Genomic DNA, 23,974 nt, shown 5'->3' with positions numbered 1-23,974 from the left:
AGAAAAGATCTCATTGAGCAAGCCATCTGAAGCAGTGCTGTAGTTTTATACATGCGCACAATCAGCAAAGGTACCTGTATCAGCCCAGGTACAGCACAAGCCTCGGAACACATTTGCCCACATTAAGCCATTTCTTCTACACTAAACATTTGCCATTGCTGAATGTTAACAGCTGCACAGTGCCGTCTGAACATTCCCTAGTAGTTGGGCCTGTATTGGCAACTAAGGAATCTATGCATCTAACTAGAGCATTACCAACGAAAATTATATGGAATCACTGGGGCATCAGTTTGCAACTTGCCAGAGGAAGGCAAGCAATATAGCAGTTCCTAGAATTCTGTATAATTGAATACATGCAGATAAGTTCTCTTCTATATATACAATTCTGTGTAGAGTATAATTACAGTAGAACCCCAGTTTTTTCAGTGATCCAGAAAAAAATTGTGTGAAATCAGGGAAATTAATTATGCCTTATATATTGGTGAAACCACAAAAAACTGTAAAATGAGGGAAAACTTAAAATCAGGGTATGTAAAATTGAGGTTTCACTGAATTTTTTATTTAAAAGTGGTTTTAGTCATGCTTCAAACCTATTACTCCATAATAGAAAAAACATAACATTTCTTTATTCTACCATCTTACTGTGATTCCAACATTTCAGTCCCTTATCACCTTGACTGACCAAGGACCAAGAGATCACAGTATAACGGTGGAGTATATAATACATACACCCTGTTGCTGCCTGTTTACTTCTAAAATAGATAAGGTGGATCAAATAGGAAGAACCTGTTTTTAATTTCACCTCTAACTACAAAGTATGTACAGCAGCCCAGAGCTGCTTCCCAAGGCTGTGTGCCCAGCAAGGCTGCTGGGCACACAGAGGGCTTACCAGCTACAGGCATTACTTAGTAGACAGAGATCTTTACTTTTTAGGGTGCTAAACCTCTGATTTTAGTATCCCTTTCAGTACCCTGCTTTTGTAGTCTACTAAACATGTGGTGTAGTAATATATTAGATGCAACATTTTCTCCGGGTCTGCTCTTAGACACACTTGATTGGTTGCTGTGGGTTACTGGACCTGAAAGAAACTTTGCAGCTGTTATTACATGACCCCCCATAATGATGATACCAATAGGTGTTTGGATTGCTGAATGGGCTCGAGGAGTTTATAGTAAAAGCATAGCACTACACTTGTTCAGAATTGGGAGCAGACTGTGAAGGCAGTTACAGCTGCTGGCAGCTCTTCATGAAGATTTATGGCTTGTGGTGGTGCTTTTCCAGCAGCTGTTTTTAAGCAAGTTCTCTGAATTTATGTAACTGCCTGGACTTGTCACGCACATGTGCAGCAAGAAAAGAAACTCTTCCGAGCTCTTGTTACCTACTCATGCCAAGGAAATGTATTTAGATAGACTTAACTTGAATTTCCTTGCTAAATCTGAAATTGACTGTGAGCAGAGGATGCTCAGACTGGAGACTCTAGAGCCCTTTAACTGCCAGAGATCCCTGCAGTTCATGAGGTGGTTAAAATGAACTATATGCACAGCCTGGGTTTTTCTGGCACACATATTATGACAATGTAAAAGGTGCTTGGGTGGGATAGAATTTCACTATCTTACCTGTTCCAAGACTCGGAAAAATAGTCTCATTAAAGGGTCACAATCACATCATTAGCAAACTTTTCCAGAGCTTACATTGGGCTGCCCATGATGTCTCTCCTTGACAGTGACTGGATGAGTGGTTTTCAGTGTGAAATGTTGATTAAAGGGGAAATCATCCTTTTATCTGAGATGGTTTTACTGTTATTGCTACTGCTTGTTGCACGTCTTCCTATAGACTCATTCTGACTTCCAAACTTCTACATATTTGCATCTGGATAGCAGCCAAAATCCAAACCTGGGGAGTTGTAGAACAAGAAAATATAAAAAAAAAAAATGTAGACCAATTGCAAATTCAAAATACAGTCTTCATCATACAAAAATGACGTTTTAAGGTGAACTGCTCTTTAAGGGTGAGACGTGAGGAGGTATATGCTTTCCTATAGATATTGTTTGGTTGGTTAAGACTAGAGACCCATAACCAGAAGAACCCTTAGCCGAACGAGTATGTAACTAGAACTAGAATTAACATGTTGTAATAGTTGGGTCCAGTTGTAGGTTGCTGTGTGTCTTTAACACATTATGTATTATTTTAAAAAGGGAAAACAAATGCCCTGGTGATTTATCTACTCCTATGCCTGAAACTTTATGGGTAGAAATTTTAACAGAATGTAACAGGTATGCCGAATGAGGAGATCTTTTCAAGATGTGCCCACCTTAAGGCCTTAAACCTGCTTGATCAACATCTGGCCAATTTTCAGCCAGATATCTGTTGGGTAGGCCTGTCTGAGGGCCCCATACACAGGTCTAAAAACCGCTGGCTCAGACCGTTGGCAGCTTATATTGGACCTTAACTCTTATGTCACTTGGGTGACAATGACCTAGTTTTGGCAATTCTGAGACCTCATTTCATGTTACCATTTGGAGTGAGCAGGAATTAGGTTTAATTGAAACGAAGGGATTTTTGATGTTGCTTTTAGAGGGCAACAGGCAAAGTAAGAATATGCTACAAACATCCCTTATGTAAAGTAAAAAAAGAGCATTTGCCCCGTGGCAAACAAAAGGATGGAAAGTGTTAAGTATGTTGTGGATTTCATATGGTAAATATCCCAATTAAATCAATTTTAGGTTCTGACACAAAAAATGGGGAAAAATAAAGGAGAATGAATACGTAATGCAAGGCACTGTACTTTGAACACAATATAGAATCTCTAATGTGAGTAATGTTAATATGGGGCCTGATGAAGTACACCCATGAATACTTAGACTTCTTACAAACAGGTGTTTTAACCTGTGTTCTCTTGGGGTGCCGGCAAATGCTGAATGCAGGTGGAACGCAGCTTGATGCTTTCTACCTGTGGTTGGTGCTTGCCTGCACCACAGTATGTACAATCAGGTAGGAAATACTGGCATTTCCCCACAGCAGATTTTAAACTTACAGGCCTAACATCTGCTGTGGGGTAATAATGGGAAGGGTTATTAAGGAATCACATTCAACATTACGTCCTGAAGAATCATTAGTAATTAGAATGGTTCTATGAACAACAGATCAGATTGGACATATATACTTGCGCTGTGTGATGTAGAATGTTGAACAGTGGGGTTGCAGTACATGTGCTCTATTTAGATTTTGCCAGGCTTTTAATTCAGTGCCACATAAATGTTTGCTTCCTAAACTAAGGTCTGCTGATGATATTTAAATATAGACAGAGAACCCTAGAAATCAGTCTACTAACCGTATTTTCTAATTGAACAAGGGTTCTAAGTTGTCCGCTGCAGGGTTTATTGTTGGGTCCACTTTTGTTTATGGAGGATTCTCGCCCCTAGGCTTTAAAAAGCTCAGTGATGTGCCTGCACCCGGAGCCATTTGGTGGCCTGGTTGCAGATAAAGAGTGGATTTCAGTGTATTCAACTGCATACCTGAGCAGTTGTGCGGCAAAATCTGTTCAGTTTGCCTGCACTCAGGCTGACGCAATGGCTCCAGGTGCAGGCACATCAATAAGCTTTTTGAAGCGCAGGGGAGGATGATCTACCCCGCCCCATGTGGCAGGAGCACTGATCTGTTCGCTGGTGACTGAGTGGAGTACAACACAAATCCATCAATTATGTGCTATCTTACGGGGGTGGGGGGTATTAAAAAATGAGCAATCCAGAAGGCTCAAGGCCACATCATACCTCATGAGATGAGAAAGAAATAAGATTTCAACATAAAAAAGGAACAAAAAACATTTAGCACTGTATTATAGCGAGAGCTGTGACATTTTGGAAAAGTTTTTTTAAGGCATTGCTAGTAGCAGATATATTTGTTGTAGGAGAGGGTGGAATACTTTCATTTAAAAAGAGGTTACTAAAATGAACACTACAATATTGGCCTGATGACTGGTCTGATTTTAAATTTGTGACGGCTTTTTAGTTGAAGTTTAATTCCCCCTCAGCTAAAAGTTAGACAATTTGCAAGTTTATATGCATGTAGATATAAAGGCAAACTACCCATCTCCAGCAATGCCAAGTCCTTTCATTTCTTAGTGTTTCTGTAGTACAAGCTCTGTGTTTTTCACCTATTAGCCACTCATGTTTGGTGGGCTAGCAGTGGAGAAAATGCTGTATGTGCTGCATAACAGTGATATACAGGCTTAGGATCTGTTATCCAAAATGCTTAGGACTTGGAAATTTAATTTAATTTCAGTTTAGATCATAACCATATTTTAAGTCTGCTAAAAATCATTTACACATTATAAACCCTGTAGGATTGTGATGGCAGCTTAGTTACCATCAAGTACAAGCTACTGTTTCATTATTATAGAGAAAAAAGGAAATCATTTTTACAAATTAGAATTATTTGCTTATAAAGAAGTCTATGGGAGATGGCCTTCGTGTAATTTGGATAGGGATGCACCAAATCCAGGATTCAGCCTTTTTCAACAGGATTCGAATTTGGCCAAATCCACATTATTGGCTGAACCGAATCCTTAAAATCACATGATTTTTCATCACAGGAGTTGAAAATTTTTAACAACACACTGTGCACACGGTTCTCTTTAACCCTTCTGTGGCCTACTTTGTATATGCAAATTAGGATTCTGATTTGGTTCGATATTCAGCCAAATGTTTGAATGTTTCAGCCAGGGTTTGGCCCAATCCCAAAATAGTGGATTCTGCCTAGCCTTAAATTCGGTGCTTTCTGGATAGCTGTTTTCCTGATAAGGGATCTTATCACTCAAAGGAGAACGAAACGCAAAATCGCTGAGGGGGAAGGCTATCTTAGAAACCATATAGTTTCGCACAGTGAGCCTATATGTCTATAGGTTTGATTTATGACATCTGTGCCTAACTCAACGTTTATAGAAAAATAAAGTGTACAGAAAATGTATTTCTATCCAGGCTATATTTTTTCTGTTTTGTACAATAAGCTTGAAGTTTGAGAAGGAAGATATATAAAAGTATTTAATAATTGTAGTTTCCTTGTATCATTGAAACCCTGATCACCCCATATGTGCAGTGGAAGCTTTTCAGTAAGCTTCATGCTTCTCAAGTAATGAAAGGACCAAAATAAAGTCTTTAAAAACCCATCCATCCTTTGCCTTCACAGCCGACTGTTCTTGAGATCTTTCTCTTATTTATTTTGCCTCAGCACTTGCAGTTAGCACCACAGAAAGTCCTTTCCGAAAGCCTCAGATTGATTTTCACTATCAACCACTTTAACCACGACATTAATTTCCTGAATTACTGCGCTTTAATGATACAGCGTGAGTATTTGCAGCAGCAGGAAGCTTGCCAGGCACGACTCGGGATATGATCAATAGCTTTTGACATTAGGTCTGTTTTGATGGGTTTTTGGCACCTAAAAATTTAGAGCACAAGTGTTAATGTTGGGGTGGGGAAGGAGAGTGTTTCCTCGCTCTGCTGAACTCAACAGGTTTTTTTTTTTTTCTTCTTCCCTAAATCTAAATTGCTTCTCGGCTTTCAAAATGTTTCCACTGTGTACTAGAAGCTTTGCTGAATGAATCTCCTCTGCCAATAAGCACATGACACCCACGCCTGAAGTAACCCCTTAGCCTGGTCACATCAGGTCCTTCAGCACATCGTCTGGGCAAGCCCCAGCCAAGTCTTTGTGGCCTTTGGCTCAGTCTCCGTGTTGAGGGAAAAAATCAGATTCATGCTTGTTTGGACATTCGCTTTCCAAAATAATCCAATTTCTCTTTCCTCCGCCTCCATCACAGGGTAACCTATTAGACTGGTGTATGTGTATTTCCCAACACAGTGGTATTTGCATTATTTTATGAATGATTGCATTAATGCTTTGTTTGCTACAGAAATGTATCTGTTGTGGCTTTAGAATGTCTCGATTGAAAGATACTCTGATTATTGACTGTTAAGTAACTTTTTTGTATTAAATCAAAGCCTTCTGTTTTGCTTTTGTGTTGCTCCCATGCATCTCTGGAATTTCCCCTGCTATAATATATAGATTTTGCTGTGCTGTGTGGCTTTTTACCCAACTGCTTGGGTGATTTGAATACTGTGTGGCAGGAAATGTTAATTTACAATTAGCAGTATATTGAAGACAAATGGGTTTGTAAACTTCATGTTGAATTGCAAAGAGGAGATGTAGTAAATATATGCTGATGTTTATGCAGGGATACGTAACAGCGGACCAGGGTAATATGCAAACTGCAGTATGGTTACAAAAACGCAGCTACAGTTCCTGGTACAACTGTCTGTTTCAGACAATCTTTTGTTTTTTTTTTTGTTTTTTAAGCTTTGTTGAACTATGTGTACATGTTACAGGTACGGGACCCATTATCCAGAATGCTCGGGATCTTGGGGTTTTCCGGATAAGCGGTCTCTCTGTAATTCAGATCTCCTACTTAAGTCTACAAAAAAAATATTAAAAAAAAAAATTTTAAACAGTAATTAAACCCAACAAGATTGTTTTTCTTCAATAAGAATTAATTATATCTTTGTAAGAATCAAGTAGAAGGTACTGTTTTATTATTACTGAGAAAAAGGAAACCATATTTAAAAATGTAAATTATTTGATTAAAATGGAGTCTATGGGAGATAGTCTTTCCGTAATTCAGAGCTTTCTGGATAATGAGTTTCCGGATAAGGGGTCCAATACCTGTCCAATGTCCCGTCCTTCTAATTAAATTCAAATAAACAAAGTTTGGGGAGGAAAGCGAATTGAGGAAGGTGGCTAGAATCAAGGAGTACAAAATAAGGTTGCAGGGTTGGAAAATGAATGGTAACAAGGTAACGGTAGACTAATGAAAGGGTGATTATATATGCAATAGCCTTTCAGTAGATGTGGTGGGGATGAAATCAGTAAATGTTTTTAAACAGTCATGGCATAACTATTGAACAGTTCTAAATTGGGATATGTGAGTGTGTGTATGAATATAAAAATGTAAAAAATGTAGCGGAACTCTAAAGTAATGGAATGTGCTCTGAAGCAGCTTGAGGAATAAGTAAACATTTTTTTCTATCTCTAAAATGACTCTAAATAGTGATTATAATAACATCCCTTTCTCCCTGCATTTAGTCTCATGAAACATTTGGCACCCCCCCCCCAGAATTGCCTGTGTACATATAAATTACAATGCATATACTTATGTTATTTGTATATCGGACTTCTGTTATCCTAGTATAGTGCCTAATGCTTTTCTTATTTCTTGGGTTTATGCCCTAGTTATTGATCTGGATAATAACGCCCTTCTTACTGGCCTATAAAACAGTGTGATAAGTAACATTCCCGTAGTTCCCGTAGAATTTTTTTTAAGCTACGGTACAATACATATTAATCCATCTTTTTTTTACCTTGAAGCAGTGATAAGAGCCTGCTACACTTTTGCTAGATATCTCGATGTGTCCTTCCTGACTTTGCTGTACTAAAATATGCCAATTTAGCCAATTTTGCATGGTAAAAGTAAACTTAATTTATTTATCAATATATGGTCACCTATAGATCAGTAGATATAGATATCCAGAAGGAGTCGGTGTCAGTCTCATCACTTAGACATGTGCAGTGTAATGTTCCTGCTGTATAGAAGTCACTTCATCAATGACCTGACATTTGTTCATGTTCCCTACAGCTGACAGAAATCCTGTGAATCAGATGTCACCAGAACTGTGGATAGCACAGGAACTCCGGCGGATTGGGGATGACTTTAATGCATCATTCAGTCCAAGAAGGGTAAGAGGACACTGATCTTGTAGTGTGGATGGGTTGGTACCATTAATCATGCCATTGCTTGGCTCCCAGTAAGGAAATGCTCGTTGCTTTGTATAAAACTGTTTGTTATGTTGGTTTTGTTTATTTTGTCTTTGAAAAACTATATTTCAGTCAAGTACAGACTCCTGAGCAACCCAAAATGTCCTGTTATGCCAAAAACAAGTTTAAGTATAATGAAACTTCAGCCCATTGGCATAAAGTCTGGCAGCACAAAGTAAATGTAATGTATGAGTGGTGGAACGAATCACGTGATGAACCAAAAGGGTTAATGCTGTTTGCACTTCATAGAGTGAGACTTTTTCCCACTCGTAAAGGAGAAAGAAAGGTAAAAACTAAGTAAGCTTTATCAGAAAGGTCTATGTAAATACAGCCATAAGCACTCACAGAAATGCTGCACTGACTTCTCTGTGAAAAGATTTCCTGTGTCATGTGCCAGAGACATGCAGCTTTCTGCTCTCTCCTGCTCCCCTCTCCCTCAAGAATGCTAAGAACTCACTCCCCCCCTTAGGAATGTGGATCTGAGCCAATCAGCAGGAAGCTGGCTCATAGTCTAACTAACTGAGCATGTACATTTGGTCTGGGTCTCGGTGCAGGAGTGAGGCATTATGGGAACTTTCTTTACAGAGCTCAGTGTTTTTTCTTTCTGTTTGGCTTCTGATCATCTGAACAGGTGAAATATGGGGAGACTTAAAAAAAATTATTTTTTGCATAATGAAAGAAAACATAATTCTAAGCAACTTTCCAATATGAAAAAATTAAAAATTTAAGGTTATCCAATTATATCAAGAACTGATCTCTCATGTTGTACTTAATAAACTTCAAAGATTGTTTTATTAATCAAAACAACATAAGAGATAGAAACCCAGCTGATGTGTGTCAGTCATGGGGTTCAGTACTGGGCTACTGCAATGTGTTATGCATGGTTTTTGGGAAGTAGCTGTGAGATCTGAGCCACAACAAGGTGGAGCTGAGTTGCCCACTTCCTCTTAAACAGGTTTGCTTTAGAATCCATGGGTTTGTGTCTCCTGTGTATCTTCCATGCATGTGTTAAATGGCCTTATGTCTACAAGAACTGCAGCAGTGCGCCTTTTTAGTCAGTTTTGTGATTGGGCAACTTTTGATTTTTGGAATTAAAACTAATAGGAGCCCCATATAAAGTCAGCCAAACATGTATATGTGCGAGGGACAGGAATTCTATGTAGCCATAGCCACCCGGTGAATATAAACCAGACTGGCAGCTTGAACAAAATTCTCACAAAACAAAGTTCTTATAATGACACTCTGGAGAACGCAAATAAGAGTTGCCAGCTAAAAGCTGCCCATCCTAGGCATATCAGGGATCCACTAATGGTTGATATTACAGGTGTTGGCGTTGCTGTAAATGGATGGTTAAATGAATAACCTATATTATAAAAAAAATAAGGTATTTTATGTCAGAGTTCTCTGCTGCAAAAAGCTGACCTGTATCATGGTTGCCAACAGAAACGAGACAGTCCAAAAACATGTCCATGTCCTGTGATGAAGCCAATAAAGATGCTTTAACAGCAGTATTGCTGGAGAAAGCATCCTCGCTCTTTAGTAGTCTGTGATGTTGCACTCTGGTGGGAGTCTGTGATCTAAAGAACTCACTGTTTTACCCTTTCCCATCCAGCAGTTGGTTCTTTCATCTACTGTCGGTTGCCATTAGCAAATAGTCTACTTCTTTGGGTGCCAAAGATTCTAAGTTCTGTGGCAGTAAAAGCCTTCTGGTACCTTATATTCTCCCTGGGTAGAGCAGTATTTAGTGTATAAGCTCATAGAATTAAAACACTAGTGTAGCTTGTACTCGAAGGTTTATTGGTCCTTGTGAAATACTGTGTGACAGCCAAAGCCCATGAATTAAATGAATACCATTGTGACTTGTGGCTTCCCTAACCAGCTCTTATGCCTCTTATCAATATTGTGGTTGAGACTTGAGGGTTCAGCCTTCACTGAGCTCACTGTTGTATAGCCAAACATTTATTTGAGTGTAGTGCTCCCAATAAAATATATGGCCTTTTCCTTACTCTGTGCACCTCATTGCCTACACCCATACTGCACAATTCTTCCTATATCAGGGCAAATTTCATTGGTTCTGACATATGATCTCTATGATTATTTGGGTATTTTGTGTAATATAGTAGTTTTAGATCTACATTACTAACTACATGGCTGCACAATTCAGCCCCACACTAAACCTTTAGAAAAATAATTTGAGGGTCCCTGGCAGGCAAGCTTTATGAAGCAGAAGTTGCTGTAATTAAGAGACCACTGTTCTGCTGACCTCAGTACTTGCAATGGGTGGAGAAAATTGGGTTTCCCAGCATTAAAAAGTTACTCGCCACTTCCACAAATGACTATTATTATGTTCAGACTTAGGAAAAGTATGCCTAGATATTATTGTTATTTTAATGCTTGAAATGAGCACAAGACCTTACAGTGCCAGGAAACGTGTACAAACATTTGCCTGAGTGTCTGGATATGTGTTTTAATGTGGACTGTATTGCGGTTTGTGCTTTCCTCCAGTCTCTGGCACCGACACAGTAATAGGTGCTGTGCCACTCCCAGTACAGCTGTTGCCATTGGAAGCTGTTTCCTGCTAAAGCTGACACTCCCAGTTTGGGCAGGAAGGTAAATATCCTATTTTTGACTGATGCTAAATGTAAGCCAAATGTGCAAGGGTGCTGAACAGCTGAAATTCATATGAAAAAGCATAAAATAAATAACTTTTCAACATTTGCTTCTAGACTGAGCTTTAGGCTGATGTCACACCATGCTTTTTCTCTGCTGTTGAGGAAAGCACAGATGCTACTCTATTTGGGTGTAGTATCCGGCATAATAGACATTTTGTGGATGAAATCCACAATTTGGGCCCTGATGTATATTAAATATTTGAGTCAGTATGAAGGCTTTGGGGACCACTGGTCAAATTAAAATAGCCAAATGGGCTGGTCTTTCCCTGGTTTGGGCATCCATGGGTTAGGCTAGGATCTTGCTGATCCAATTGTTGACATAGAGGCGAAATATTTAGAATATACCAAGAGCTTATGCTCACTGCATCAGCAGTTTGATTCCTTAACAACAAGACTTTCATCGGATATCTGCCTGCTCCATATCTGAGAGTGGAAGATTGATGGGAAATCCAGCAGCCAAAATAAACCAGTATATATTGATGGCTGACCTTGCTACATTTACAAGCCACACCAAAGCCAAACCCCAAATAACAAATTACTGTACAAAAGAGCGGCAGGTATACCTTTTATATCCATACTGTTTATGCATACAACATATAGAAACACATAGCTATTAATTAAGAATACATAAGAAGTGCTCCTGCACTAATAGAGGCATAATAGGTATCCCCACACAGACAGTATTCATTCTGGGGGTATAGTTTTCCTTTAAAAGCTTAATCAACATTGGTTTTCATGTATAGGGTCCTTGACCATAATATAGAGAGTAATATGAAGTCAGAGTATGGGGAGAGTATAACGAGTGCTGGCATGCTTGTCTGTACAGTTACAGCAGCTTATAAGTTACTATAGACATTGCTATGTCTCTAACCCAAGGGCACTGATCATGGCATCATCATTAAAGGGGAAGGAAAGGCATTTTACTGCCCATAGATTAGCAAGCTAGGGCGCTATATTTATTCTGCAGAAAGCTTTACCATACATTTAGTAAACAGCCCTAGAAGCTCCCCTCTGTTTGTTTAAGATAGCAACAGCCATTTTATCTTGGTCTCAGAAGCTTCCCCGCTGCAGTTCTAGCTGCTGGCAGCTAAGATTACACAGAGTTGAGAGTGGGAGCAAATTCTGATAGGAAGGGGGTGTGAGTTCTTACTGGAAGGGAAGCAGGAGAAGGGAGAGAGCTGAGCAGACTCGTGCCAGCGCCCTGAATGATTTTTCTCAGAGAAGGAAGTCTGATACCAAATGTTTACACAAAAGAAGATGGAGAAATCCGGTGTTTCTTTTGATAGAGGACTCTCTATCAAAAGAGTGCTGTGAGTGCTGTATTTACATAGACCTTTCTGATAAAGTTTCTGATTACTTTATCATTTTTTACCTTTCCTTCTCCTTTAAGTTTTTTTCTGCCTGAAAAGAACATAACTAAATGTTAACTAAAGGAGAGAGGTAATAATTTACTCACTTGTTTTTATTTGGTGCTTGAATACGCCAGTTTATTCCCTGTTACTTGTGTGGCTGGGCTCTTTAGTTTCTCACAATGCAGCTGTCTGGACGTGAGTCATGGAGTCACAGATCTGAAATCCATTGTTCACATCACTGCAGTCATTTAGGGTCACGACTGATGTATATTTTCAAGGGTGCACTGTCATCCTATGCTCACTAAGCTGTGAGCCTTTGCAGCCCTTAATTGCAGTGTTGCTAAGGTACAAAAATCTAGCAACCAGTCTGTGTTCAAGAGAAAACCAAGTAGTTTTAAAATGTCATGTCTTGAGAACATTTGGATAGCATAAACTGATTGTACATAAACACATAGATACATAGTAGATACTTAGCTCTTAAAAGGAACCTTTTAGGTACAAATGACCCCTTTGAAGGATTTTTCACTTTTGTCTTGCAGTGTAAAATGCTATTTGATTGTTATGCACAGCAGGCAGTTTCTCTGTAAGGCTACATGTTTATTGTTAGAGCTAGAATGGGCTATTCTTAGAAACTTTTCATTTGTCCTATCTGCAAATAATGAAAAATGAGGACCAATTGCAAATTGCATTATAATAGCACTCTCTACATCATACTTAAAGTTAATTTAAAGGCGCACAACCCCTTAAAGCTTAGCTAAAGAAGTAGGCAGTAGAAATCTTATACATTATGTTTTGGGTTCTGTACCAGCCCAAGGCAACCACAGCCCTTTAGCAGGAAGATCTGTGCCCCCAAAGATGCCCCAGTAGCTCCCCATCTTCTGCTGATTCCCAGCGCATGCTCTGTGCTGCTGTCACTTACTGAGCTTTGGGGCCGACACAATATACTGTATATATATATATATATATATAATAATATAAATGTCACAATATAAGACTGATTAGTAATTAATACAGATTATTAGTATATGGCAGCTGAGAAACCAGTGCAATAAGCATCACAGTTAAGTAATCAGCCCTGTAGCGCCATCTTATATGACAGAGGAACATCATTTTGTGCTTGCTCATCTGCAGCGACCCCTCAGCTTCCTCAGTTTCTTACCAGCTGCCCAGAGTCCACTGAGCATGTGCAGCATCACTGACACTAACAAAATCCAAGATGAGGAGCTCCTGTGACTACTGTAAAGACCTGGATCATTACTGCTATAAAGATGCTGATCCTTTAGGCTACTGCGACAAGTTTAGTATAGAAGTTATTCATTTTTAGGGTTTAGTTCTCCTATAACTGCTGTAAGAACAAGCCATGTGTGCCATGGCCTTTACCTGAACACCTCTCTGTTTGGCATTGCACTTAAAGCCAAACCTGGCAGCATACAGTCCGGTACAGTGGTGAGGTTAATTGTGCCTTTCTCTCTTTTCAGGGCATTTTCAACAACCTTCCACGACCCTTGGACAACGACCAAGTAATAATCCTGCGTGTTTTACGTTTCATTATCCGACTGATCCTGAGATTATAACTGACCTGGACAAGTCTTGGGCTGTGAAGGATAATATTTTGATGGGTCTCCGTTTCGTCTTTTCTCTGGGGCTTCCATGTGATCTCTATTACATCAGCACACATTCTTCTATGCAATTGACTTCTCCCTCGAGCCGTCCACCTGTGGATTTATGGGAAATTTTACTTTCCAAACAATATTGGAAAACCCCTGGAAAAAAAAAACAACATTGATGCCATGATGAACTTTTTAACTTTGTGCAGATCTTGGTTTTTGTAGATGGTGTTTCACAAAGGAGATGAGTTTTCTATATATATATTTTTCTAAATATATATCTATATATATGAATGTTTTAGTCTTCTACTGAATTAGACATCCATCTCTGACAACCTGTGGACTTTATGCAGTGGGAACTGAGCCGGGTTATCCACACAGCTGCCTTAGTATGCACCTAGCAAAGGGGACAAGGTCATGGAACTCTCAAAGGGACAACGTTTCAACTCATCATTGCCTCAACACACTTTCCCTTCAGCCTTCCTATGGTTCATTCACACAATGGTTTTATCAACACAACCTCCAATTCTTTCAGTCTGTTCTCTGTGAGGATCTTTATAACTGAATATATTTCAAATCTGGAAACTGTCTGCAACTTGAATGATCTGTTACTGGAGCCATCAGCACTTGTCCGTCTTCCATGCAACTCAGTAATGCAGAAGCTTTCCTCACTCACTCCCAGACAGTTATTATTGTTATTAGGTGTCATGAAGAACCATAAAACATCTTCTGCCTGTGTTTACAACTTCTTCTTTGCTCATAAGCAATGTAATGTAAGAGCTTCTAAAACTTTGTTGCATTTAATAGCTTTACGCATCCCTTACCTTGAGGTACGTCTTCCATATCCCCCAACACATTGTAGGGCAGTTAAGGGACCAACTGTGTTTTCTATATATTTTGTTTTAATCTGGCCAGATTTTCTAAATGTTAAGACCATAAGAAGCTGTTTGTTTCAGATAATTGGACTCTTATGAGAAAGTCAAAACTTAATATTCATGGACTGCGTAAATTGGATTTTAGCAGCAACAGGGTTTACAAAGATACATGTCCTACTTCTAATTTTATGGATTTATATACATAGCTATAGAAAGGGATATGAGACACATTCCTTCATCTGCCCTTATACATCTCATACCCAAGGCTACAGACTGAAACAGAGGCTCCTATTGTAGGTGTTTATCTGATAGAAATTCCCCATGCACTTTTTGCATTAGGGCACTTTTCCCCAGAAATCCTGGGACTTATCCTTGTATTTGTCCTTGACTCTATTAATCAGTATTTTTAACTCTCTGAAGGGTATTTTAATGCAGAAAAATGATTTGCTTAGATCGTTTTTGATCTTCCTTATATATCCCAGAATATACCATGTGTATACACAGTTTATAAGAATACCCAGTTAATAAACTGGGGCAAATTTAATATGAATGTATATAAATGAACCTAAATCAATCTTAAAATGCTTTCAATCAGGCTATACTAAATCTGTCACCCAGTTAATAGTGCTCTTGTCCCATAAAGAGGCAACCAAGGGAAGTTGTTAACGCTGTATTAAAAAGTATATTGCACCTTTGGTGTGATAAGGGGGTTCAGTAGTAAAATATCATCTTGTGAATCACTCAGATATGTTCCGTTGCGGTTTCTGAAGTTGTGCCAATGTATGAACTAATGCATGGCCATGTATAGTTCACCTTTCATGGCACCCTGTGATGTCAGTAAGGTGCCCGGAGTGGGTGCCCCTAGAAGAAAGCCACACAGGAAGCTAAACCAGTACATGTATTGCTCATCTCTTCCAGTTCATGTCCTTTTTATGGAATCGCTAGTAGTAAAGTAGATATACAATGAACACTAGTTCCTTTTGTACATACAGTAGACAGTACATTGCAGCATTAATAGCCAGTGCAAAGAAAGGTCATTTGCTTAAGTTATGCATTTACACACTCCTTGGTTGTATGGTCAGGAGGATTCATGAATTGAATTGTAGTACGGTACTCTTATTTCTGCTTGGGGTAATCATTTTATTCTCTTAAGGCTGGTCTCTTCCCGAAGCTTATTCACCACAAAATGACAAAAATGACAGAACACTTATAGTGTGCTACCCCTGCCAAGTTTATGGGATGTGTATTGTACTGCCAGTTTTATCCTTCTGCTGTCAGAGCAATAGGCTTCTCATAGATATTGTTGGGATACCATTCCAAGTACTAGCAACCTGTATCTGAAATGTAGTGTGAAGCCATATCTCATATATGTATTGGTGGGCTCATTTGTGAGCTTTGGTTTATCCCTGCCCCCTTTTGCTAAATACCAAAGGATATTCTTAGATATTTCTGTAAATATTCTAATCACCTCAACCCATCTTTAGAGTCAGAAACCTTGTATGTCAATATATATGTACCATGAAAGCCGTTTTGTGCCCTATGAGCATTTCAGTATAACGTGTTTAACATTTATGTTTGAGTTTATTAGAAAAACACACCTTTTAAAGTTCTTTTTACCTATACTGTAGGCTGTTCTTATTTACCGTAGATCTAGGCAAGACAGGGAAATAAAGATTTCTGATTTTAACCATATTTGTTGACTATCTCTTGATGAACATTGGCGACCTTAATTCAGACAGTATATACTAAGAGATGCCAGTTTGTTACCCTATTGATAGATCACCAGTGCATGTTCCTTCAGCTGATAATCGGCTATATTTGATATATTTGGCCTTCAGACTTCCATAGTGTTTCAGTGGTATTATGGGGCAGGCAGGCCTTGAGCCCAACCTCCTTATACTGACTGGACCTTTACAACATAACCATACCAAAGTTAAGGCGACTTTTACAATTTAGGAAGCTTCATTGTGCATGTGTTTAGCTGGGAAGTTGCCCAATCAACATCACCTTATTAAATATAGTAAAGCTCTAGTAATAGTATAAAGTAAAGCACTGTTAGTATCAGTGGAAGGCATTAAGCCTTAATAGAGTTCACTTCTAATGGCCAATAATGATTTAGGGTGCCATATTTCTACCTATACAAGGCCTTATTATGCACATAGTTGAAATTGACTCCATAAGGTGCATTTATCTTAATTCTGATTTTACATTGGGAAGGATGGGTATTTTATTGTGGCTTTGATAAGCAAAGTATTTATATTGTCATTCAGTGAACCCCTGGAAAGTAGTCTCTCCTTTGTGCTTTCCTGTGCCTTAAGGTATGCGTGCCACATTCAACTGACAATTTTGTGGCGATAAGTTTGCCCTAAGACCCTCTTGGCATGAAAGAGCTGGGTCTACAATTGTCAGCCTAAATAGCTCTACTGGGAGGCATTGTGGGACATGCTGTACTGGAATCCCTGGTCAGTTTCATAACTAGCATATGGAAATAACTCTTCCCCAAATGAATGGCCTATCTTCATTTCCCAGCAGTGGCATAGTTTATATATTGCATGCCACTGTATATTTGCATTTACACTAGGAGTAGCCATACTGCTTGCCCTTTTGCATGTGAACCCTGTTTAGTGTTGGTGCTGGTAATATGAAGTAAACTCGGCCATGTAGAGTCCGGTGGCCCAGATATAAATGGAACTACAGAGTACAGATATTCTGTGTACCCTCTGTGTCCATTTGTGCAAAAAATTCTTGCACTGTCTGCTGTGTGTTAACCAGCTTTGTGTAGTAGCTGAAATGCATAGTCCCATGGTTTATTTTTGGCATTGGCTATTCGTTTAGTGAGACACAGGCATCGGGCCATAGCTGGACAGATGAGAAAAATAATTTATCATCTGCCCACTAAATCTTATGCTTGTATGTTCCTTGTCCAGACTGTAGGGAGTATTGGTAGAACTGAGCGTTCACTTTATATTAAAGGGAAAAAAGCAACCCTGTTACACAAGCTCTTTTAGATGGGTTTATCTACAAGATTTACATAAAAACTGCCAAATGTAAACATATAGGATTGTTTTCTACACATATCTACATGATTTCTAAGATTACCTCTGACTTTATAGACCCACCCCCTTAGGCTTGCAGTGTCATTCAACCCCTCCCTCACCCTGTGCCATGTTGAAGTGCTGGTTTCTGGGACTTAAAGCCCGCGCTTTTTACGTAAACCCAACTGAACAAGCTTCTGTCATGAAGGGGGGTTTCTTTCCCTTCCAAAAGAGAAAAAAAACACAGCTTGGTGGAAGTATAGTCTGTATTCTGTAGCTCGTATGAAGTGAAGGCTGTTATGGCAGTCACTATGCAGGTTTCACATTTGAATTGGCTTCAAAATTTCCATTCCTGCTTATCGCAACAACATAAGGCGAGCCCCTTGAGCTTCCTCTTTGTCTACTGTCGTCTTATGTATTGTGCTGAGTGGCAACAAGTCCAAGGAAGGTCCTTATTGCTGTGTTTAGGGCAATACATCCTCTTTGTCTAATGGCAGCCGTGTGTCCAAATGCTGCCAGCCGGGTGTTTTTGGCAATCTCCAGGGGCTGCTGATGGCATTGGCTTACCCTACTGTATTACTGTAGACACAAGTGACTATTTATTTGTTATTTGAACTGAGCCACAAACCCAGTTTCTATCTGTGTCTGCTTTGCTGTAAATATTTGTTTTTATATATCTGTATACTAGCAAACGTATCCTCGTTGGTGCCAGCCGGCGCAAAGGGGAAGTTTATTTGTAAATTGCTGGAAAGAGAAAAGAAAATTCTGGATCACTGGAGGTCTCCATCCTAGAGGAACGGTTACAGGAGAAAGTGTCTTAATTTTGTAGATAGAATGTCATACTTTTTGCTGAGATGTATATTTATGGCTTTCGTTTTAATTTAATGTCCTAGTATTTGTTTTTATACTGTGTAAAGGGCTATATTGGACTTTGGTTTCCAACAAGGGGGCCCCCATAAGCTGGCAGAGTGGCTTTCTGTAGGCACCTTGTTTTCATCTGTATTTCCATGTTACACTGAAACATTGGTCTGTCTGGTGTATGGAATGTTCCATATCTCCGCTCTATGGATTCTGTTACTGAAGCAGATCCCCCCAGCTTCAAAATATTATGAAACCAGACTTCAATATTAAGTATAATTCAGCCCCACAACCCATATATCAAAGTAGTAATGTAGTTTATACTGGATTTGGTACCAGGCAGTGTTCATCCTCCTATAGATAAGGGTGTGTCCGGGCTCTACAGAGCATTGTCAGTAATGCCCAAATATACTGCATATAGAAACTGAACTGATCTTTCCCCAGCCATGGAAAATGGCGGTACAAAGGTGAAAACCTATAGGCTGTAATTCACAATTGTTTCCTGAAGTAGCAGAATGGGGTGGCTACTCACAGGATAGTAATTTGGAATGATTTGTACTACTGACTGCATCATTTCATCACTACCCAGACCCACCCCATGTGCCCCATGGGTCACAATGGCACTTGTTCTCTTCACATTTCCCATGATAAATTACAGAGTGATTGAGCCAAAGATTGGCCTGCACCTTGGGTTACATTGGCTCCTATCAGGTTAGTGACAATGTGACCACTATGGAGGAAGTTTAACTTTAAGTTGGCTTTTAATAAGTTATAGACTGGCCTGTTCTTAGCAAAATTTCAATTGGTCTTTATTAGTTAACGTTCTGTTGTTTTTTTTAACCTATTTCTTCCTAGAATGCTTTTTAATGTAAAGTTTCAATGAGAAATAATGCCTTTTCTGGCACTTTCATTACATTGCCTACCCTCCTAAACTGAAACATTGACATGTGTGAAAATAATATTGGGCATTTTCCCAGAGGTGCGCAGCTTTTTTGGCAGCTGCCATCTTACCTTGTTTAACTTCTGGGTTACACAAGGTAAGATGTGCCCACATGGTGGTAAATAAAAACGAAATCATCAGGAAGCTTTAGTTTTCAATTAAAGTGCTATCTGGTTGTTGGGGTAAGTGACCCTGGAAACCAAAAAAACTTGTGTTGCATGATGTACAGGACATACCATTAATAAGGGAAAAGTGTGTGTCAGATGCATTCATTAATGCTAAGAGTACAAGTTACAATCCGTTTATAAAACATTTGCAGTTTTAGACTAATACCAGGCTTTCTGCTCTTTCAGGGTCAGAGTGACAGTGGCTCTAACTGACTACACACCACCTGCATAGTCTTTTAGGGTTAATAGAAAGTCGATAACAATCTAACTCTGAAAGAGAGCTGTGGAGCCAAAGGCCTTGTATTGGCTAAAACTGCTGATATCCCAGAAAGCATTATAATAGAAGAAGCTAATTGCAAAATTTTATTTTTTATATGTCCAGCTGGATGTGTAGTATTACTAAACACATCAACAACCCCCCTCCCACATACACACTTTTATTTTATTGTCTTTAAAGTAAACTCATATTGTTCCGTACCAAAGCTACTGGTTGGCCCATACGTTTTGTTAACCCCTCCTGGAACCACGTAAGGCAAAAGTGCACTGTTCAAGTGGGCTACTCTTTGCACTATTATTATGAAAGCAATACATGCTTGTGGTCTGTCGCTCAGTGTTTAGCTCCGTATGCAGCCCCTGTTGCTCTTCCAAGACCTTTTATTTTGTGATGAGTCAGGTAGATTCAGGCCAAACTGACTACTTAGAAGAATTGCACTTTTTATGTATATTTGAAATATATGTTATTTTCTAGGCAATTACCAATGTATGAAATCAATCATGTTCCCTTGTGACCGTGAGTACTGCATTGACTTGGATCGTGATCATGCGCACCCCTTGCCTGTAGGAGGATTTGCCCGTTGGGTTGCTGGGAAAACCTTTGATTTCTCTGATTGTGTTGTACAATGCAGTCAATTCTGCAAATGACAGGGAAGGGCGGCCATGTTCTCAAGTTAAAGCCACTCTTAAGTTGGCCATACACATTGCAATCCACTCGTTTGGCAAGGTGGGAGATATTGGGTTAATTAGATAGTTTGGCCCTAGAGCCAAATGATCTAATTAAAATAGCAGCCATAGGCACCATCAGACCAAGGAGCGCATCAACAAGCTGATGTGATCCCCAATCTGAGGGAAAATCAAACCTGCCTGATCGAGATCTGCCCAATTTTAAGCCAGAAGTTGCTCGGGTAGGCCCGTGTATGGCCACCTTGACTCAGCAAGGTTCTATGTGACGGATATAGCCAAAGATAACGCCGAGTGGGTGTTAGAAATGGAGCCTTCCAAGCTTTACCTGGCACTGGCATAAGGGACCAATGCTAACAGGCAGAAGGAAGGCATAACTAGTCCAGAAATCCCATCCAAAAGGCCAAACATATGTCTAATAATGGTGATCTGGTTTGGCCAGATAATTATATATACTGTTATATATGTGTGAGTATACGTATGTATGTATGTATGTATGTATCCTCCAAAACACCATTACTGTCACGGCACAAACCTGCTGAGTAAGGAAGCACCTTTCAATATTGCAATGCCACACTATGCATTAAATACATGCAATAATTCAAACTCTGTCAATAAGAATTCTAAAAATCTATTTCCCTCTAATGCAAATGTGTACATGTATGTAACGGAAAGCTTTATATCTGTCCTTCTGTGTCCATCAAGGCCATGTCTGTATCCCTTGTACCCTTGTTTCTCTCATTATACATTTGTCCGGCCATGAAATGAGACATTGTATGTATTGTGTGGGTTCAGAGCCTGCCTGTGCCTTGTGCACTCCGTTTCCATCACTAATGTTTGTTCATAGGACCCAGCGTATGTAGCATTTTAATGGCTTCCTTGTGTTTTTTGCACTGATCCATTTTTTTACAGGGTAATTGCCACTTTACTTGTGCAATATGGCTGTATATAATGTAGATTTTTAAGGCCTGTTTTTTCCTGATGAGTTTTATGTAAATAAAATGTTTTGAATGATATGGATTTTTTTTATTGTGTTTACTGTGTGCATTAAATAAAATTAGCCCCCAGTACTTCATGTAACACTATCTACTTCCTGTCAGGCCTATGGCACAAATGTAAGCTATCAGGTCTCAAGTGTCGCACGTAATGTATGCTATTTACAGCACTTATGCCAGGAGAAGCTCTGAGTCCCAACACTGGCATTATCCTTTCCCTATGCCAACCCTTGGAAACATTGCGTTGGCACAGGTGCAGGCACACAGAACGGATTTCGGCTCCAAAACACACAATTGTGCATTTTGCACCGAAATCCGCTCCATGTGCTGACTCAATGGCTCCGAGGGCAAGCACAGGAAAAGGCTGAAGCTAAAGTAGGGGCTGATTATCCGCCTGTGCGATTTGTGAGTACTGCTCAATAATAAATAGGTTGATAGAAACTGCATGTCTTGTTAGGATTTTTGTGATGTGGGGGTTAAACTACCTCTCTTCAATAAGCCCTGCCCCAGTTTGAGTTTCTATGGAGAATGGAGGCACGAGGGCAGTTGCAATGGAGAGCTCTCCTCAACTGGTCAGGGTTCTGTGGGACAGAAGGATAAAAAGTACCAAACTCTTGAAAATAAGCTGTGCCTAATATCATTTGCACTGCCTAGATTTCCAAAGTAGGGTCCTAAACTCCAAGATGTCTGCAGTGAGCGTCATCCCCACATATAAACAAAGGGGCTTTCTGCAGTTTTGCCTACTTATAACACTAAGGAAGCAAACAGAATGGTAAAAAGAATAAAAAAAATCCCCCTTGCAATATAGTTTCATGCACTTGCCTAGTAAAAGCCAATTCCCCTTGGGGGAGCAGGCGATGGTCACGAAGAACATGAGCCCTATAATCCAAACTATAGATGATAACCATGCAGGGAAGTTATAGTTGAGCAAGCTCCTAGGTCCCTCAGTGCTTAATTATTAAATAATTATTCATTTAGTTGAACTATGCGGTGGCTGATAAGATGGGTCATGCTGACAAGCAAGGGATCTGCCCACGCAACAGGAGTAGCTTGGTAATGATTCTCTCTGATACTGGAATGACATCAGTTAAGTGACAAGTATTCCTATGGAAATAAAGGTGTCCTTCAGACTTATATGCACATGTAGGGGCCCTCTGAAAACCAGGCAGATAGTAATTGGGCAGGTTTTAGAATCCCATCGAGGTGGGACATGGACTCATTGATACAGTCTTTGCCATAATGAACTGCATTTCTCTCACGTGATTTGATCATTTGGCTATCAGCCTGATATCACCTACCTTAAGGTCGGTATATCGAGATCCTTCAATGTATGGGCAGTTAGACCCATGACCAAGAGGTAAGGTGGAACATAACAATGGGGACACAGGCCAGTGGTTTAACAGCCACATTAACAAGGCAATGCGGTTCTTGTCCCAACAAGATTTTTAAAACATGTCCTATTGATATCTGCCCAATTTTTTGCCAGTTATTGCCCAGGTAAGCCATCATAGGTCCCCATGCCTGGGCAGATAAGTTGCCAAAGTAGTCTGTAAGGCCACCTTTATTTGCAATAGTGCAACAGTGAAGGGTTCCTCTTAGAACATTGTGACTCTCTTGTACCTGGAACAGATACACATTTTCACTTTATGCCATCAATATAACCATACACTGACCCACTCAATGGAGAATCTCTAAAGCAGTGATCCCCAACCAGTGGCTCAGGGGCAACATATTGCTCACCAACCCCTTGGATGTTGCTCTCAGTGCCCCCAAACCAGTTAGTTATTTTTGAATTCCTGACTATTTCCTACTAAATAAAGCCCCCTGTAAGATGTTAATGTGCATAGAGGCTGCCTAATAGCCAATCAAAGCCCTTATTTGGCACCTCCATGAACTTTTATGGTGCTTGTGTTGCTCTCCAAGTCTTTTTACATTTAACTGTGGCTCACGAGTTAGAAAGGTTGGGGACCCCTTTGTATATATTGGTCTTGGTGTTGGCTACATATTTACAGTGATCGACTCAACAAACATTAGATTGTAGTTTGCAGGCAAAATAAGTTGGCCAGTTTGGTCAATTTTTTACCAAACTTGTGATTTCTGCTGTTTTTTCTAAGTCATAAATCTTATCCTAGATCCCAAAATCATAAAGATCATAAATCCAACAATGCATTGCCAACTTCAGGCCAAAGGGCCCCCTGAACTCCTGGGTCCTATTAGAACCTGTGCAGATTGTGGCCATGCAATGCTGGGGAGTCCTCACAGTCGGTCAGTGCATGTTATGATTGGATAGTTGGACAGCCATCTCTCCCGACTGGCACCAGTTCCCAGTGGCTCTTTTGGAAAGCTGTGACATCGGGTTTGGGTTGGGGATTTTGTGCCGCTATAATTTGTGGGTCAGCTCTTAGACAACAAGAACCACAGTAAATGTTTTATTTTAAACCTTCCCTACTGTCCCCACAGCTATTTATATATCACTAAAGAAAATAGTTTTTTTAACAGAGCATTTGACCCTAAATGTTCTAAAATATATTTCAATCACTATAGTAGTAATGCCCAGTTCTGCCCTGATTTGAATGAATCAAGTTTACATGATTCTCTGCCCCTTGCCCTCTGCAGTTGCCATTGTGTTGCTAAAGCCCCTACCTGGGGCTCA

At 39.7% G+C, this 23,974-nt stretch overlaps 1 protein-coding gene across 2 annotated transcripts in view; it reads left to right on the top strand.

Moving 5' to 3' along the window:
• The window catches only part of bcl2l11 (BCL2 like 11), a 43,409-nt gene extending 22,067 nt beyond the window's left edge, over window positions 1-21,342 (top strand). The window contains exons 3-4 of one of the 2 annotated variants that reach the window (XM_012963081.3): window positions 7,685-7,785; window positions 13,366-21,342. In XM_012963081.3, coding sequence (XP_012818535.1) covers window positions 7,685-7,785; window positions 13,366-13,461 — 197 coding nt within the window. In that variant the 3' untranslated portion in view covers window positions 13,462-21,342. The remainder of the gene's footprint in view (window positions 1-7,684; window positions 7,786-13,365) is intronic. The other variant, NM_001032340.1, reaches the window with a different exon arrangement.
• The last annotated feature ends 2,632 nt before the right edge of the window (window positions 21,343-23,974 follow it).

Source organism: Xenopus tropicalis, chromosome 5 (assembly GCF_000004195.4).
Source record: "Xenopus tropicalis strain Nigerian chromosome 5, UCB_Xtro_10.0, whole genome shotgun sequence".
Lineage (NCBI taxonomy): Eukaryota > Metazoa > Chordata > Amphibia > Anura > Pipidae > Xenopus > Xenopus tropicalis.
This window is presented reverse-complemented; position numbering and strand designations above follow the sequence as displayed.